Below are 17296 nucleotides of genomic sequence, written 5' to 3' on the forward strand. Positions count from 1 at the left end.
AACAGGGACAGGTAAAACAGGTAAAACAGAGACAGGTAAAACAGGGACAGAGACAGGTAAAACAGGGACAGGTAAAACAGGTAAAACAGAGACAGGTAAAACAGAGACAGGTAAAACAGGGACAGAGACAGGTAAAACAGAGACAGGTAAAATAGGGACAGGTAAAACAGGGACAGGTAAAACAGAGACAGGTAAAACAGGGACAGGTAAAACAGGTAAAACAGAGACAGGTAAAACAGAGACAGATAAAACAGAGACAGGTAAAACAGAGACAGGTAAAACAGGTCAGCCAGGGGTCAACAGGTAGATATCAAATGGCAGGGGAGTCTCACCTTCTCCTCAGCAGCCTTCTTGGTCTCTACATCCATCCATCTTAGGTGGTCTAAGTTGCTGATGAATACCTCCCGTATCACAGAGATCATCTCTTCCATCTAACACACACACACACACACACACACACACACACACACACACTAAACAGATCAGTATGTACTGATAATGTCTCTATTGTGGATCTCAGCCCAGGTTCCTCTGGAACAGAATGTGATAGCCATCTCTTCTTTCAGAGTGTTAAGGAAAACAATGCTTTAGAGTGAACTTAAAATGGCTGTGTATGTGTCAGGGGCCTGACAAAATGTTTCATAGAAAATATGTGTTCGGATCACAATCTGTGTGAGCATAAACTCAATGGTATGAGACCCTAATTGTGTCAGCCAATGGGTGATCTGAACAGGCTTACGGACACACACTCTCCCCCCACCCCCTCGTGAACCTCACCAGTTCTTTGCTCTCCCCAGAGAAGGACTCCTCTACGTACAGTCTTCCGACAGCGTTGTCCATATTGTTGTTGACGTAGATGACACACTGCCGCCACACCGCCGCCTCCGTCGTGGCACCGTACAGCGCCTGCAGGGGGGGCAGCAGGGCATGGCTCACACTGATGACATCACACACACCAGAGAAATAGTGAGATGTAGGAAGAGAAGACGGACTAGAGAGAAAGGAGGGAGGTGAGAGTGAAAGGACGAGGAGATGGCGTGTCTGTACCTTGCGGAAGGCTTTCCTGGTGTCTCTGTACTGTCTGCTCAAACCCACCACCATGTTCATGACAAAACGCCACACCATGTAGTTCTGCAGGACTCTGGAAACAACAACACGGGAAAAACTACACCAGCAACTACAGTTGATCTACAATGTACTAGAAATGAGAACGTTTGAATAACTGACGCTTCTCATCATATTATAATGATGTGCTTTTCTCAACGTTCTCAGTGTGCTTGGCTAGGATAGGGTTGAGTCAATGTTCTCAGTGTGCTTGGCTAGGATAGGGTTGAGTCAGTGTTCTCAGTGTGCTTGGCTAGGATAGGGTTGAGTCAATGTTATCAGTGTGCTTGGCTAGGATAGGGTTGAGTCAGTGTTCTCAGTGTGCTTGGCTAGGATAGGGTTGAGTCAGTGTTCTCAGTGTGCTTGGCTAGGATAGGGTTGAGTCAGTGTTCTCAGTGTGCTTGGCTAGGATAGGGTTGAGTCAGTGTTCTCAGTGTGCTTGGCTAGGATAGGGTTGAGTCAGTGTTCTCAGTGTGCTTGGCTAGGATAGGGTTGAGTCAATGTTCTCAGTGTGCTTGGCTAGGAAATGGTTGAGTCAATGTTCTCAGTGTGCTTGGCTAGGATAGGGTTGAGTCAATGTTCTCAGTGTGCTTGGCTAGGATAGGGTTGAGTCAATGTTCTCAGTGTGCTTGGCTAGGATAGGGTTGAGTCAATGTTCTCAGTGTGCTTGGCTAGGATAGGGTTGAGTCAATGTTCTCAGTGTGCTTGGCTAGGATAGAATTGAGAAAATGTTCTCAGTGTGCTTGGCTAGGATAGGGTTGAGTCAAAGTTCTCAGTGTGCTTGGCTAGGATAGGGTTGAGTCAATGTTCTCAGTGTGCTTGGCTAGGATAGAATTGAGTCAATGTTCTCAGTGTGCTTGGCTAGGATAGGGTTGAGTCAATGTTCTCAGTGTGCTTGGCTAGGATAGGGTTGAGTCAATGTTCTCAGTGTGCTTGGCTAGGATAGGGTTGAGTCAATGTTCTCAGTGTGCTTGGCTAGGATAGGGTTGAGTCAATGTTCTCAGTGTGCTTGGCTAGGATAGGGTTGAGTCAATGTTCTCACCTCTTAGTGTACTTGGCTAGGATAGGGTTGAGTCAATGTTCACAGTGTGCTTGGCTAAGATAGGGTTGAGTCAATGTTCTCACCTCTTAGTGTTCTTGGCTAGGATAGGGTTGAGTCAATGTTCTCAGTGTGCTTGGCTAGGATAGGGTTGAGTCAATGTTCTCAGTGCGCTTGGCTAGGATATGGTTGAGTCAATGTTCTCAGTGTGCTTGGCTAGGATAGGGTTGAGTCAATGTTCTCAGTGTGCTTGGCTAGGATAGGGTTGAGTCAATGTTCTCACCTCTTAGTGTACTTGGCTAGGATAGGTTTGAGTCAATGTTCACAGTGTGCTTGGCTAGGATAGGGTTGAGTCAATGTTCTCACCTCTTAGTGTTCTTGGCTAGGATAGGGTTGAGTCAATGTTCTCACCTCTTAGTGTTCTTGGCTAGGATAGGGTTGAGTCAATGTTCTCACCTCTTAGTGTTCTTGGCTAGGATAGGGTTGAGCCGTCTGAAGTAGTTTGGTGCGTAGTTGATAACACTCTCTGTGTCAGGCACAGTGATGCCGACCGTCCCCATGATCTTCCTGGTGAAGTAACTCCAGTCAAACACCTGAGAGGAGGGGTTCATCATCACCTGAGAGGAGGGGTTTATCATCAACACCTGAGAGGAGGGGTTCATCATCACCTGAGAGGAGGGGTTTATCATCATCACCTGAGAGGAGGGGTTCATCATCACCTGAGAGGAGGGGTTTATCATCATCACCTGAGAGGAGGGGTTCATCATCACCTGAGAGGAGGGGTTTATAATCACCTGAGAGGAGGGGTTTATCATCATCACCTGAGAGGAGGGGTTTATCATCATCACATGAGAGGAGGGGTTTATCATCATCACATGAGAGGAGGGGTTTATCATCATCACATGAGAGGAGGGGTTTATCATCACCTGAGAGAAGGGGTTCATCATCACCTGAGAGGAGGGGTTTATCATCACCTGAGAGGAGGGGTTTATCATCACCTGAGAGAAGGGGTTTATCATCATCACCTGAGAGGAGGGGTTTATCATCACCTGAGAGGAGGGGTTTATCATCACCTGAGAGGAGGGGTTTATCATCACCTGAGAGGAGGGGTTCATCATCACCTGAGAGGAGGGGTTCATCATCACCTGAGAGGAGGGGTTTATCATCACCTGAGAGGAGGGGTTTATCATCACCTGAGAGGAGGGGTTTATCATCATCACCTGAGAGGAGGGGTTTATCATCATCACCTGAGAGGAGGGGTTCATCATCACCTGAGAGGAGGGGTTTATCATCACCTGAGAGGAGGGGTTTATCATCACCTGAAAGGAGGGGTTTATCATCACCTGAGAGAAGGGGTTTATCATCATCACCTGAGAGGAGGGGTTTATCATCACCTGAGAGGAGGGGTTTATCATCACCTGAGAGGAGGGGTTTATCATCACCTGAGAGGAGGGGTTTATCATCACCTGAGAGGAGGGGTTTGTCATCACCTGAGAGGAGGGGTTTGGCATTACCTGAGAGGAGGGGTTTATCATCAACACCTAAGAGGAGGGGTTTGTCATCACCTGAGAGGAGGGGTTTGTCATCACCTGAGAGGAGGGGTTTGTCATCACCTGAGAGGAGGGGTTTGGCATTACCTGAGAGGAGGGGTTTGTCATCACCTGAGAGGAGGGGTTTTTATCACCTGACAGGAGGGGTTTGGCATTACCTGAGAGGAGGGGTTTATCATCACCTGAGAGGAGGGGTTTATCATCATCACCTGAGAGGAGGGGTTTCTCATCACCTGAAAGGAGGGGTTTATCATCACCATCTGAGAGGAGGGGTTTATCATCACCTGAGAGGAGGGGTTTATCATCATCTGAGAGGAGGGGTTTATCATCACCTGAGAGGAGGGGTTTATCATCACCTGAGAGGAGGGGTTTATCGCATCTTGTGTATGGTAGTTTTTGCATGCCTCACTCAATATGCATTTAGCCTACTCCCTGCCTGTACTGTTGTCATTTTTGGACCTACTGTGTATGACCTTCTGCCTGCCCCTAAACCCATCTACCTGCCTCCTCCTAACGACAATTGCATTAAAAATCTGCTGCGATCTGAGCTCCAAACCAGCTATCTGTCTCCCTCGAATTCATTACACATCTGAGGAGAGGGGTTTATCATCAACACCTGAGAGGAGGGGTTTATCATCAACACCTAAGAGGAGGGGTTTATCATCACCTGAGAGGAGGGGTTTATCGTCACCTGAGAGGAGGGGTTTATCATCATCACCTGAGAGGAGGGGTTTATCATCAACACCTGAGAGGAGGGGTTTATCATCACCTGAGAGGAGGGGTTTATCGTCAACACCTGAGAGGAGGGGTTTATAATCACCTGAGAGGAGGGGTTTATCATCACCTGAGAGGAGGGGTTTATCATCATCATCTGAGAGGAGGGGTTTATCATCACCATCTGAGAGGAGGGGTTTATCATCACCTGAGAGGAGGGGTTTATCATCACCTGAGAGGAGGGGTTTATCATCACCATCTGAGAGGAGGGGTTTATCATCACCATCTGAGAGGAGGGGTTTATCATCACCTGAGAGGAGGGGTTTATCATCACCTGAGAGGAGGGGTTTATCATCATCATCTGAGAGGAGGCGTTTATCATCAACTGAGAGGAGGGGTTTATCATCATCTGAGAGGAGGGGTTTATCATCATCATCTGAGAGGAGGGGTTTATCATCAACACCTGAGAGGAGGGGTTTATCATCAACACCTGAGAGGAGGGGTTTATCATCATCACCTGAGAGGAGGGGTTTATCATCAACACCTAAGAGGAGGGGTTTATCATCAACACCTAAGAGGAGGGGTTTATCATCACCTGAGAGGAGGGGTTTGTCATCACCTGAGAGGAGGGGTTTGTCATCACCTGAGAGGAGGGGTTTGTCATCACCTGAGAGGAGGGGTTTGGCATTACCTGAGAGGAGGGGTTTATCATCAACACCTAAGAGGAGGGGTTTGTCATCACCTGAGAGGAGGGGTTTGTCATCACCTGAGAGGAGGGGTTTGTCATCACCTGAGAGGAGGGGTTTGGCATTACCTGAGAGGAGGGGTTTGTCATCACCTGAGAGGAGGGGTTTTTATCACCTGACAGGAGGGGTTTGGCATTACCTGAGAGGAGGGGTTTATCATCACCTGAGAGGAGGGGTTTATCATCATCACCTGAGAGGAGGGGTTTCTCATCACCTGAAAGGAGGGGTTTATCATCACCATCTGAGAGGAGGGGTTTATCATCACCTGAGAGGAGGGGTTTATCATCATCTGAGAGGAGGGGTTTATCATCACCTGAGAGGAGGGGTTTATCATCACCTGAGAGGAGGGGTTTATCGCATCTTGTGTATGGTAGTTTTTGCATGCCTCACTCAATATGCATTTAGCCTACTCCCTGCCTGTACTGTTGTCATTTTTGGACCTACTGTGTATGACCTTCTGCCTGCCCCTAAACCCATCTACCTGCCTCCTCCTAACGACAATTGCATTAAAAATCTGCTGCGATCTGAGCTCCAAACCAGCTATCTGTCTCCCTCGAATTCATTACACATCTGAGGAGAGGGGTTTATCATCAACACCTGAGAGGAGGGGTTTATCATCAACACCTAAGAGGAGGGGTTTATCATCACCTGAGAGGAGGGGTTTATCATCAACACCTGAGAGGAGGGGTTTATCATCACCTGAGAGGAGGGGTTTATCGTCAACACCTGAGAGGAGGGGTTTATCATCAACACCTGAGAGGAGGGGTTTATCATCACCTGAGAGGAGGGGTTTATCGTCAACACCTGAGAGGAGGGGTTTATAATCACCTGAGAGGAGGGGTTTATCATCACCTGAGAGGAGGGGTTTATCATCATCATCTGAGAGGAGGGGTTTATCATCACCATCTGAGAGGAGGGGTTTATCATCACCTGAGAGGAGGGGTTTATCATCACCTGAGAGGAGGGGTTTATCATCACCATCTGAGAGGAGGGGTTTATCATCACCATCTGAGAGGAGGGGTTTATCATCACCTGAGAGGAGGGGTTTATCATCACCTGAGAGGAGGGGTTTATCATCATCATCTGAGAGGAGGGGTTTATCATCAACTGAGAGGAGGGGTTTATCATCAACACCTGAGAGGAGGGGTTTATCATCATCACCTGAGAGGAGGGGTTTATCATCAACACCTAAGAGGAGGGGTTTATCATCACCTGAGAGGAGGGGTTTATCATCAACACCTGAGAGGAGGGGTTTATCATCATCATCTGAGAGGAGGGGTTTATCATCATCACCTGAGAGGAGGGGTTTGTCATCACCTGAGAGGAGGGGTTTGTCATCAACACCTGAGAGGAGGGGTTTATCATCATCACCTGAGAGGAGGGGTTTATCATCAACACCTAAGAGGAGGGGTTTATCATCAACACCTGAGAGGAGGGGTTTATCATCATCACCTGAGAGGAGGGGTTTATCATCAACACCTAAGAGGAGGGGTTTATCATCACCTGAGAGGAGGGGTTTATCATCAACACCTGAGAGGAGGGGTTTATCATCATCATCTGAGAGGAGGGGTTTATCATCATCACCTGAGAGGAGGGGTTTGTCATCACCTGAGAGGAGGGGTTTGTCATCACCTGAGAGGAGGGGTTTGGCATCACCTGACAGGAGGGGTTTGGCATTACCTGAGAGGAGGGGTTTATCATCACCTGAGAGGAGGGGTTTATCATCATCACCTGAGAGGAGGGGTTTCTCATCACCTGAAAGGAGGGGTTTATCATCACCATCTGAGAGGAGGGGTTTATCATCACCTGAGAGGAGGGGTTTATCATCATCTGAGAGGAGGGGTTTATCATCACAATTTGAGAGGAGGGGTTTATCATCACCATCTGAGAGGAGGGGTTTATCATCACCTGACAGGAGGGGTTTATCATCACCATCTGAGAGGAGGGGTTTATCATCACTATCTGAGAGGAGGGGTTTATCATTACCTGAGAGGAGGGGTTTATCATCACCATCTGAGAGGAGGGGATTATCATCACCTGAGAGGAGGGGTTTATCATCACCTGGCAGAAGGGGTTTATCATCACCTGACAGGAGGGGTTTATCATCATCTGAGAGGAGGGGTTTATCATCACCATCTGAGAGGAGGGGTTTATCATCACCATCTGAGAGGAGGGGTTTATCATTACCTGAGAGGAGGGGTTTATCATCACCTGAGAGGAGGGGTTTATCATAACCTGAGAGGAGGGGTTTATCATCACCTGACAGGAGGGGTTTATCATCACCATCTGAGAGGAGGGGTTCATCATCACCTGAGAGGAGGGGTTTATCATCATCATCTGAGAGGAGGGGTTCATCATCACCTGAGAGGAGGGGTTTGTCATCATCATCTGGGAGGAGGGGTTTGTCATCATCATCTGAGAGGAGGGGGTTGTCATCACCTGAGAGGAGGGGTTTATCATCATCTGAGAGGAGGGGTTTATCATCACCTGACAGTAGGGGTTTGTCATCACCATCTGAGAGGAGGGGTTTATCATCACCTGACAGGAGGGGTTTGTCATCACCATCTGAGAGGAGGGGTTTATCATCACCATCTGAGAGGAGGGGTTTATCATCAACACCTGAGAGGAGGGGTTTATCATCAACACCTGAGAGGAGGGGTTTATCATCAACACCTGAGAGGAGGGGTTTATCATCACCTGAGAGGAGGGGTTTATCATCAACACCTGAGAGGAGGGGTTTATCATCAACACCTGAGAGGAGGGGTTTATCATCAACACCTGAGAGGAGGGGTTTATCATCACCTGAGAGGAGGGGTTTATCATCACCTGAGAGGAGGGGTTTATCATCACCTGAGAGGAGGGGTTTATCATCACCTGAGAGGAGGGGTTTATCATCACCTGACAGGAGGGGTTTGTCATCACCTGAGAGGAGGAGTTTATCATCAACACCTGAGAGGAGGGGTTTATCATCAACACCTGAGAGGAGGGGTTTATCATCAACACCTGAGAGGAGGGGTTTATCATCACCTGAGAGGAGGGGTATGTCATCACCTGACAGGAGGGGTTTGTCATCACCTGACAGGAGGGGATATCATAACCATCTGAGAGGAGGGGTTTATCATCACCATCTGAGAGGAGGGGTTTATCATCACCTGAGAGGAGGGGTTTATCATCACCTGAGAGGAGGGGTTTATCATCACCTGAGAGGAGGGGTATGTCATCACCTGACAGGAGGGGGTTGTCATCACCTGACAGGAGGGGTTTATCATCACCATCTGAGAGGAGGGGTTTATCATTACCATCTGAGAGGAGAGGTTAATCATCACCATCTGAGAGGAGGGGTTAATCATCACCATCTGAGAGGAGGGGTTTATCACCATCTGAGAGGAGGGGTTAATCATCACCATCTGAGAGGAGGGGTTTATCATCACCATCTGAGAGGAGGGGTTAATCATCACCATCTGAGAGGAGGGGTTAATCATCACCATCTGAGAGGAGGGGTTTTTCATCAACACCTGAGAGGAGGGGTTTTTCCATCAACACCTGAGAGGAGGGGTTTATCATCATCTGAGAGGAGGGGTTTATCATCACCATCTGAGAGGAGGGGTTTATCACCATCTGAGAGGAGGGGTTTATCATCATCACCTGAGAGGAGGGGTTAATCATCACCATCTGAGAGGAGGGGTTAATCATCACCATCTGAGAGGAGGGGTTTATCACCATCTGAGAGGAGGGGTTAATCATCACCATCTGAGAGGAGGGGTTTATCATCACCTGAGAGGAGGGGTTTATCATCACCTGAGAGGAGGGGTTAATCATCACCATCTGAGAGGAGGGGTTAATCCTCACCATCTGAGAGGAGGGGTTTATCATCACCTGAGAGGAGGGGTTTATCACCATCTGAGAGGAGGGGTTAATCATCACCATCTGAGAGGAGGGGTTAATCATCACCATCTGAGAGGAGGGGTTTATCATCACCTGAGATGAGGGGTTTATCATCATCACCTGAGAGGAGGGGTTTATCATCACCATCTGAGAGGAGGGGTTTATCATCACCATCTGAGAGGAGGGATTTATCATCACCATCTGAGAGGAGGGGTTTATCATCACCTGACAGGAGGGGTTTATCATCACCATCTGAGAGGAGGGGTTTATCATCACCATCTGAGAGGAGGGGTTTATCATCACCTGAGAGGAGGGGTTTGGCATTACCTGAGAGGAGGGGTTTGTCATCACCTGAGAGGAGGGGTTTTTATCACCTGACAGGAGGGGTTTGGCATTACCTGAGAGGAGGGGTTTATCATCACCTGAGAGGAGGGGTTTATCATCATCACCTGAGAGGAGGGGTTTCTCATCACCTGAAAGGAGGGGTTTATCATCACCATCTGAGAGGAGGGGTTTATCATCACCTGAGAGGAGGGGTTTATCATCATCTGAGAGGAGGGGTTTATCATCACAATTTGAGAGGAGGGGTTTATCATCACCATCTGAGAGGAGGGGTTTATCATCACCTGACAGGAGGGGTTTATCATCACCATCTGAGAGGAGGGGTTTATCATCACCATCTGAGAGGAGGGGTTTATCATCACCTGAGAGGAGGGGTTTATCATCACCATCTGAGAGGAGGGGATTATCATCACCTGAGAGGAGGGGTTTATCATCACCTGGCAGAAGGGGTTTATCATCACCTGACAGGAGGGGTTTATCATCATCTGAGAGGAGGGGTTTATCATCACCATCTGAGAGGAGGGGTTTATCATCACCATCTGAGAGGAGGGGTTTATCATCACCTGAGAGGAAGGGTTTATCATCACCTGAGAGGAGGGGTTTATCATAACCTGAGAGGAGGGGTTTATCATCACCTGACAGGAGGGGTTTATCATCACCATCTGAGAGGAGGGGTTCATCATCACCTGAGAGGAGGGGTTTATCATCATCATCTGAGAGGAGGGGTTCATCATCACCTGAGAGGAGGGGTTTGTCATCATCATCTGGGAGGAGGGGTTTGTCATCATCATCTGAGAGGAGGGGGTTGTCATCACCTGAGAGGAGGGGTTTATCATCATCTGAGAGGAGGGGTTTATCATCACCTGACAGTAGGGGTTTGTCATCACCATCTGAGAGGAGGGGTTTATCATCACCTGACAGGAGGGGTTTGTCATCACCATCTGAGAGGAGGGGTTTATCATCACCATCTGAGAGGAGGGGTTTATCATCAACACCTGAGAGGAGGGGTTTATCATCAACACCTGAGAGGAGGGGTTTATCATCAACACCTGAGAGGAGGGGTTTATCATCACCTGAGAGGAGGGGTTTATCATCAACACCTGAGAGGAGGGGTTTATCATCAACACCTGAGAGGAGGGGTTTATCATCAACACCTGAGAGGAGGGGTTTATCATCACCTGAGAGGAGGGGTTTATCATCACCTGAGAGGAGGGGTTTATCATCACCTGAGAGGAGGGGTTTATCATCACCTGACAGGAGGGGTTTGTCATCACCTGAGAGGAGGGGTTTATCATCAACACCTGAGAGGAGGGGTTTATCATCAACACCTGAGAGGAGGGGTTTATCATCAACACCTGAGAGGAGGGGTTTATCATCACCTGACAGGAGGGGTTTGTCATCACCTGACAGGAGGGGATATCATAACCATCTGAGAGGAGGGGTTTATCATCACCATCTGAGAGGAGGGGTTTATCATCACCTGAGAGGAGGGGTTTATCATCACCTGAGAGGAGGGGTTTATCATCACCTGAGAGGAGGGGTATGTCATCACCTGACAGGAGGGGGTTGTCATCACCTGACAGGAGGGGTTTATCATCACCATCTGAGAGGAGGGGTTTATCATTACCATCTGAGAGGAGAGGTTAATCATCACCATCTGAGAGGAGGGGTTAATCATCACCATCTGAGATGAGGGGTTAATCATCAACATCTGAGAGGAGGGGTTAATCATCACCATCTGAGAGGAGGGGTTAATCATCACCATCTGAGAGGAGTGGTTAATCATCACCATCTGAGAGGAGGGGTTAATCATCACCATCTGAGAGGAGGGGTTAATCATCACCATCTGAGAGGAGGGGTTAATCATCACCATCTGAGAGGAGGGGTTAATCATCACCATCTGAGATGAGGGGTTTTTCATCAACACCTGAGAGGAGGGGTTTTTCCATCAACACCTGAGAGGAGGGGTTTATCATCATCTGAGAGGAGGGGTTTATCATCACCATCTGAGAGGAGGGGTTTATCACCATCTGAGAGGAGGGGTTTATCATCATCACCTGAGAGGAGGGGTTAATCATCACCATCTGAGAGGAGGGGTTAATCATCACCATCTGAGAGGAGGGGTTAATCCTCACCATCTGAGAGGAGGGGTTTATCATCACCTGAGAGGAGGGGTTTATCACCATCTGAGAGGAGGGGTTAATCATCACCATCTGAGAGGAGGGGTTAATCATCACCATCTGAGAGGAGGGGTTTTTCATCACCTGAGATGAGGGGTTTATCATCATCACCTGAGAGGAGGGGTTTATCATCACCATCTGAGAGGAGGGGTTTATCATCACCATCTGAGAGGAGGGATTTATCATCACCATCTGAGAGGAGGGGTTTATCATCACCTGACAGGAGGGGTTTATCATCACCATCTGAGAGGAGGGGTTTATCATCACCATCTGAGAGGAGGGGTTTATCATCACCATCTGAGAGGAGGGGTTTATCATCACCTGAGAGGAGGGGTTTATCATCACCTGAGAGGAGGGGTTTATCATAACCTGAGAGGAGGGGTTTATCATCACCTGACAGGAGGGGTTTATCATCACCATCTGAGAGGAGGGGTTCATCATCACCTGAGAGGAGGGGTTTATCATCATCATCTGAGAGGAGGGGTTCATCATCACCTGAGAGGAGGGGTTTGTCATCATCATCTGGGAGGAGGGGTTTGTCATCATCATCTGAGAGGAGGGGGTTGTCATCACCTGAGAGGAGGGGTTTATCATCATCTGAGAGGAGGGGTTTATCATCACCTGACAGTAGGGGTTTGTCATCACCATCTGAGAGGAGGGGTTTATCATCACCTGACAGGAGGGGTTTGTCATCACCATCTGAGAGGAGGGGTTTATCATCACCATCTGAGAGGAGGGGTTTATCATCAACACCTGAGAGGAGGGGTTTATCATCAACACCTGAGAGGAGGGGTTTATCATCACCTGAGAGGAGGGGTTTATCATCAACACCTGAGAGGAGGGGTTTATCATCAACACCTGAGAGGAGGGGTTTATCATCAACACCTGAGAGGAGGGGTTTATCATCAACACCTGAGAGGAGGGGTTTATCATCAACACCTGAGAGGAGGGGTTTATCATCACCTGAGAGGAGGGGTTTATCATCAACATCTGAGAGGAGGGTTTATCATCAACACCTGAGAGGAGGGGTTTATCATCACCTGAGAGGAGGGGTTTATCATCACCTGAGAGGAGGGGTTTATCATCACCTGAGAGGAGGGGTTTATCATCACCTGACAGGAGGGGTTTGTCATCACCTGAGAGGAGGGGTATGTCATCACCTGACAGGAGGGGATATCATAACCATCTGAGAGGAGGGGTTTATCATCACCATCTGAGAGGAGGGGTTTATCATCACCTGAGAGGAGGGGTTTATCATCACCTGAGAGGAGGGGTTTATCATCACCTGAGAGGAGGGGTATGTCATCACCTGACAGGAGGGGGTTGTCATCACCTGACAGGAGGGGTTTATCATCACCATCTGAGAGGAGGGGTTTATCATTACCATCTGAGAGGAGGGGTTAATCATCACCATCTGAGAGGAGGGGTTAATCATCACCATCTGAGAGGAGGGGTTAATCATCACCATCTGAGAGGAGGGGTTAATCATCACCTGAGATGAGGGGTTTATCATCACCATCTGAGAGGAGGGGTTAATCATCACCATCTGAGAGGAGTGGTTAATCATCACCATCTGAGAGGAGGGGTTAATCATCACCATCTGAGATGAGGGGTTTTTCATCAACACCTGAGAGGAGGGGTTTTTCCATCAACACCTGAGAGGAGGGGTTTATCATCATCTGAGAGGAGGGGTTTATCATCACCATCTGAGAGGAGGGGTTTATCACCATCTGAGAGGAGGGGTTTATCATCATCACCTGAGAGGAGGGGTTAATCATCACCATCTGAGAGGAGGGGTTAATCATCACCATCTGAGAGGAGGGGTTTATCACCATCTGAGAGGAGGGGTTAATCATCACCATCTGAGAGGAGGGGTTAATCATCACCATCTGAGAGGAGGGGTTAATCCTCACCATCTGAGAGGAGGGGTTTATCATCACCTGAGAGGAGGGGTTTATCACCATCTGAGAGGAGGGGTTAATCATCACCATCTGAGAGGAGGGGTTAATCATCACCATCTGAGAGGAGGGGTTTATCATCACCTGAGATGAGGGGTTTATCATCATCACCTGAGAGGAGGGGTTTATCATCACCATCTGAGAGGAGGGGTTTATCATCACCATCTGAGAGGAGGGATTTATCATCACCATCTGAGAGGAGGGGTTTATCATCACCTGACAGGAGGGGTTTATCATCAACACCTGAGAGGAGGGGTTTATCATCACCTGAGAGGAGGGGTTTATCATCACCTGAGAGGAGGGGTTTATCATCACCTGAGAGGAGGGGTTTATCATCACCTGAGAGGAGGGGTTTATCATCACCTGACAGGAGGGGTTTGTCATCACCTGAGAGGAGGGGTTTATCATCAACACCTGAGAGGAGGGGTTTATCATCAACACCTGAGAGGAGGGGTTTATCATCAACACCTGAGAGGAGGGGTTTATCATCACCTGAGAGGAGGGGTATGTCATCACCTGACAGGAAGGGTTTGTCATCACCTGACAGGAGGGGATATCATAACCATCTGAGAGGAGGGGTTTATCATCACCATCTGAGAGGAGGGGTTTATCATCACCTGAGAGGAGGGGTTTATCATCACCTGAGAGGAGGGGTTTATCATCACCTGAGAGGAGGGGTATGTCATCACCTGACAGGAGGGGGTTGTCATCACCTGACAGGAGGGGTTTATCATCACCATCTGAGAGGAGGGGTTTATCATCACCATCTGAGAGGAGGGGTTTATCACCATCTGAGAGGAGGGGTTAATCATCACCATCTGAGAGGAGGGGTTAATCATCACCATCTGAGAGGAGGGGTTAATCATCACCATCTGAGAGGAGGGGTTAATCATCACCATCTGAGATGAGGGGTTTTTCATCAACACCTGAGAGGAGGGGTTTATCATCAACACCTGAGAGGAGGGGTTTATCATCATCTGAGAGGAGGGGTTTATCATCACCATCTGAGAGGAGGGGTTTATCATCATCATCTGAGAGGAGGGGTTTTTCCATCAACACCTGAGAGGAGGGGTTTATCATCATCTGAGAGGAGGGGTTTATCATCACCATCTGAGAGGAGGGGTTTATCACCATCTGAGAGGAGGGGTTTATCATCATCACCTGAGAGGAGGGGTTAATCATCACCATCTGAGAGGAGGGGTTAATCATCACCATCTGAGAGGAGGGGTTTATCACCATCTGAGAGGAGGGGTTAATCATCACCATCTGAGAGGAGGGGTTAATCATCACCATCTGAGAGGAGGGGTTAATCATCACCATCTGAGAGGAGGGGTTAATCCTCACCATCTGAGAGGAGGGGTTTATCATCACCTGAGAGGAGGGGTTTATCACCATCTGAGAGGAGGGGTTAATCATCACCATCTGAGAGGAGGGGTTAATCATCACCATCTGAGAGGAGGGGTTTATCATCACCTGAGATGAGGGGTTTATCATCATCACCTGAGAGGAGGGGTTTATCATCACCATCTGAGAGGAGGGGTTTATCATCACCATCTGAGAGGAGGGATTTATCATCACCATCTGAGAGGAGGGGTTTATCATCACCATCTGAGAGGAGGGGTTTATCATCACCATCTGAGAGGAGGGGTTTATCATCACCTGAGAGGAGGGGTATGTCATCACCTGACAGGAGGGGTTTGTCATCACCTGACAGGAGGGGATATCATAACCATCTGAGAGGAGGGGTTTATCATCACCATCTGAGAGGAGGGGTTTATCATCACCTGAGAGGAGGGGTTTATCATCACCTGAGAGGAGGGGTTTATCATCACCTGAGAGGAGGGGTATGTCATCACCTGACAGGAGGGGGTTGTCATCACCTGACAGGAGGGGTTTATCATCACCATCTGAGAGGAGGGGTTTATCATCACCTGACAGGAGGAGTTTGTCATCACCATCTGAGAGGAGGGGTTTATCATCACCATCTGAGAGGAGGGGTTTATCATCAACACCTGAGAGGAGGGGTTTATCATCAACACCTGAGAGGAGGGGTTTATCATCAACACCTGAGAGGAGGGGTTTATCATCAACACCTGAGAGGAGGGGTTTATCATCAACACCTGAGAGGAGGGGTTTATCATCAACACCTGAGAGGAGGGGTTTATCATCACCTGAGAGGAGGGGTTTATCATCAACACCTGAGAGGAGGGGTTTATCATCAACACCTGAGAGGAGGGGTTTATCATCACCTGAGAGGAGGGGTATGTCATCACCTGACAGGAGGGGTTTGTCATCACCTGACAGGAGGGGATATCATAACCATCTGAGAGGAGGGGTTTATCATCACCATCTGAGAGGAGGGGTTTATCATCACCTGAGAGGAGGGGTTTATCATCACCTGAGAGGAGGGGTTTATCATCACCTGAGAGGAGGGGTATGTCATCACCTGACAGGAGGGGGTTGTCATCACCTGACAGGAGGGGTTTATCATCACCATCTGAGAGGAGGGGTTAATCATCACCATCTGAGAGGAGGGGTTTATCATCACCATCTGAGAGGAGGGGTTAATCATCACCATCTGAGAGGAGGGGTTAATCATCACCATCTGAGAGGAGGGGTTTATCACCACCATCTGAGAGGAGGGGTTAATCATCACCATCTGAGAGGAGGGGTTAATCATCACCATCTGAGAGGAGGGGTTAATCATCACCATCTGAGAGGAGCGGTTAATCATCACCATCTGAGAGGAGGGGTTAATCATCACCATCTGAGAGGAGGGGTTAATCATCACCATCTGAGAGGAGGGGTTTATCACCACCATCTGAGAGGAGGGGTTAATCATCACCATCTGAGAGGAGGGGTTTATCATCACCTGAGAGGAGGGGTTAATCATCACCATCTGAGAGGAGGGGTTTATCATCACCTGAGAGGAGGGGTTAATCATCACCATCTGAGATGAGGGGTTTTTCATCAACACCTGAGAGGAGGGGTTTTTCCATCATCACCTGAGAGGAGGGGTTAATCATCACCATCTGAGAGGAGGGGTTTATCATCACCTGAGAGGAGGGGTTTATCACCATCTGAGAGGAGGGGTTAATCATCACCATCTGAGAGGAGGGGTTAATCCTCACCATCTGAGAGGAGGGGTTTATCATCACCTGAGAGGAGGGGTTTATCACCATCTGAGAGGAGGGGTTAATCATCACCATCTGAGAGGAGGGGTTAATCATCACCATCTGAGAGGAGGGGTTAATCATCACCATCTGAGAGGAGGGGTTTATCATCACCTGAGATGAGGGGTTTATCATCATCACCTGAGAGGAGGGGTTAATCATCACCATCTGAGAGGAGGGGTTTATCATCACCATCTGAGAGGAGGGGTTAATCATCACCATCTGAGAGGAGGGGTTAATCATCACCATCTGAGAGGAGGGGTTTATCATCACCATCTGAGAGGAGGGGTTTATCACCATCTGAGAGGAGGGGTTAATCATCACCATCTGAGAGGAGGGGTTAATCATCACCATCTGAGAGGAGGGGTTTATCATCACCTGAGATGAGGGGTTTATCATCATCACCTGAGAGGAGGGGTTTATCATCACCATCTGAGAGGAGGGGTTTATCATCACCATCTGAGAGGAGGGATTTATCATCACCATCTGAGAGGAGGGGTTTATCATCACCTGACAGGAGGGGTTTATCATCACCATCTGAGAGGAGGGGTTTATCATCACCATCTGAGAGGAGGGGTTTATCATCACCTGAGAGGAGGGGTTTA

At 48.6% G+C, this 17296-nt stretch overlaps 1 protein-coding gene across 2 annotated transcripts in view; it reads right to left on the minus strand.

Moving 5' to 3' along the window:
• The window catches only part of LOC110503425 (neprilysin-like), a 181203-nt gene that overhangs the window by 12829 nt on the left and 151078 nt on the right, over nucleotides 1–17296 (minus strand). The window contains exons 11-14 of one of the 2 annotated variants that reach the window (XM_036961850.1): nucleotides 2600–2736; nucleotides 1048–1141; nucleotides 778–906; nucleotides 333–431 (exon numbers count right to left, since the gene is read on the minus strand). In XM_036961850.1, the coding sequence (XP_036817745.1) occupies nucleotides 333–431; nucleotides 778–906; nucleotides 1048–1141; nucleotides 2600–2736 (459 nt within the window). Of the gene's footprint in view, nucleotides 1–332; nucleotides 432–777; nucleotides 907–1047; nucleotides 1142–2599; nucleotides 2761–17296 lie in introns of both variants that reach the window. The other variant, XM_036961849.1, reaches the window with a different exon arrangement.

Source organism: Oncorhynchus mykiss, chromosome 24, assembly GCF_013265735.2.
Source record: "Oncorhynchus mykiss isolate Arlee chromosome 24, USDA_OmykA_1.1, whole genome shotgun sequence".
Classification (NCBI taxonomy): Eukaryota; Metazoa; Chordata; class Actinopteri; order Salmoniformes; family Salmonidae; genus Oncorhynchus; species Oncorhynchus mykiss.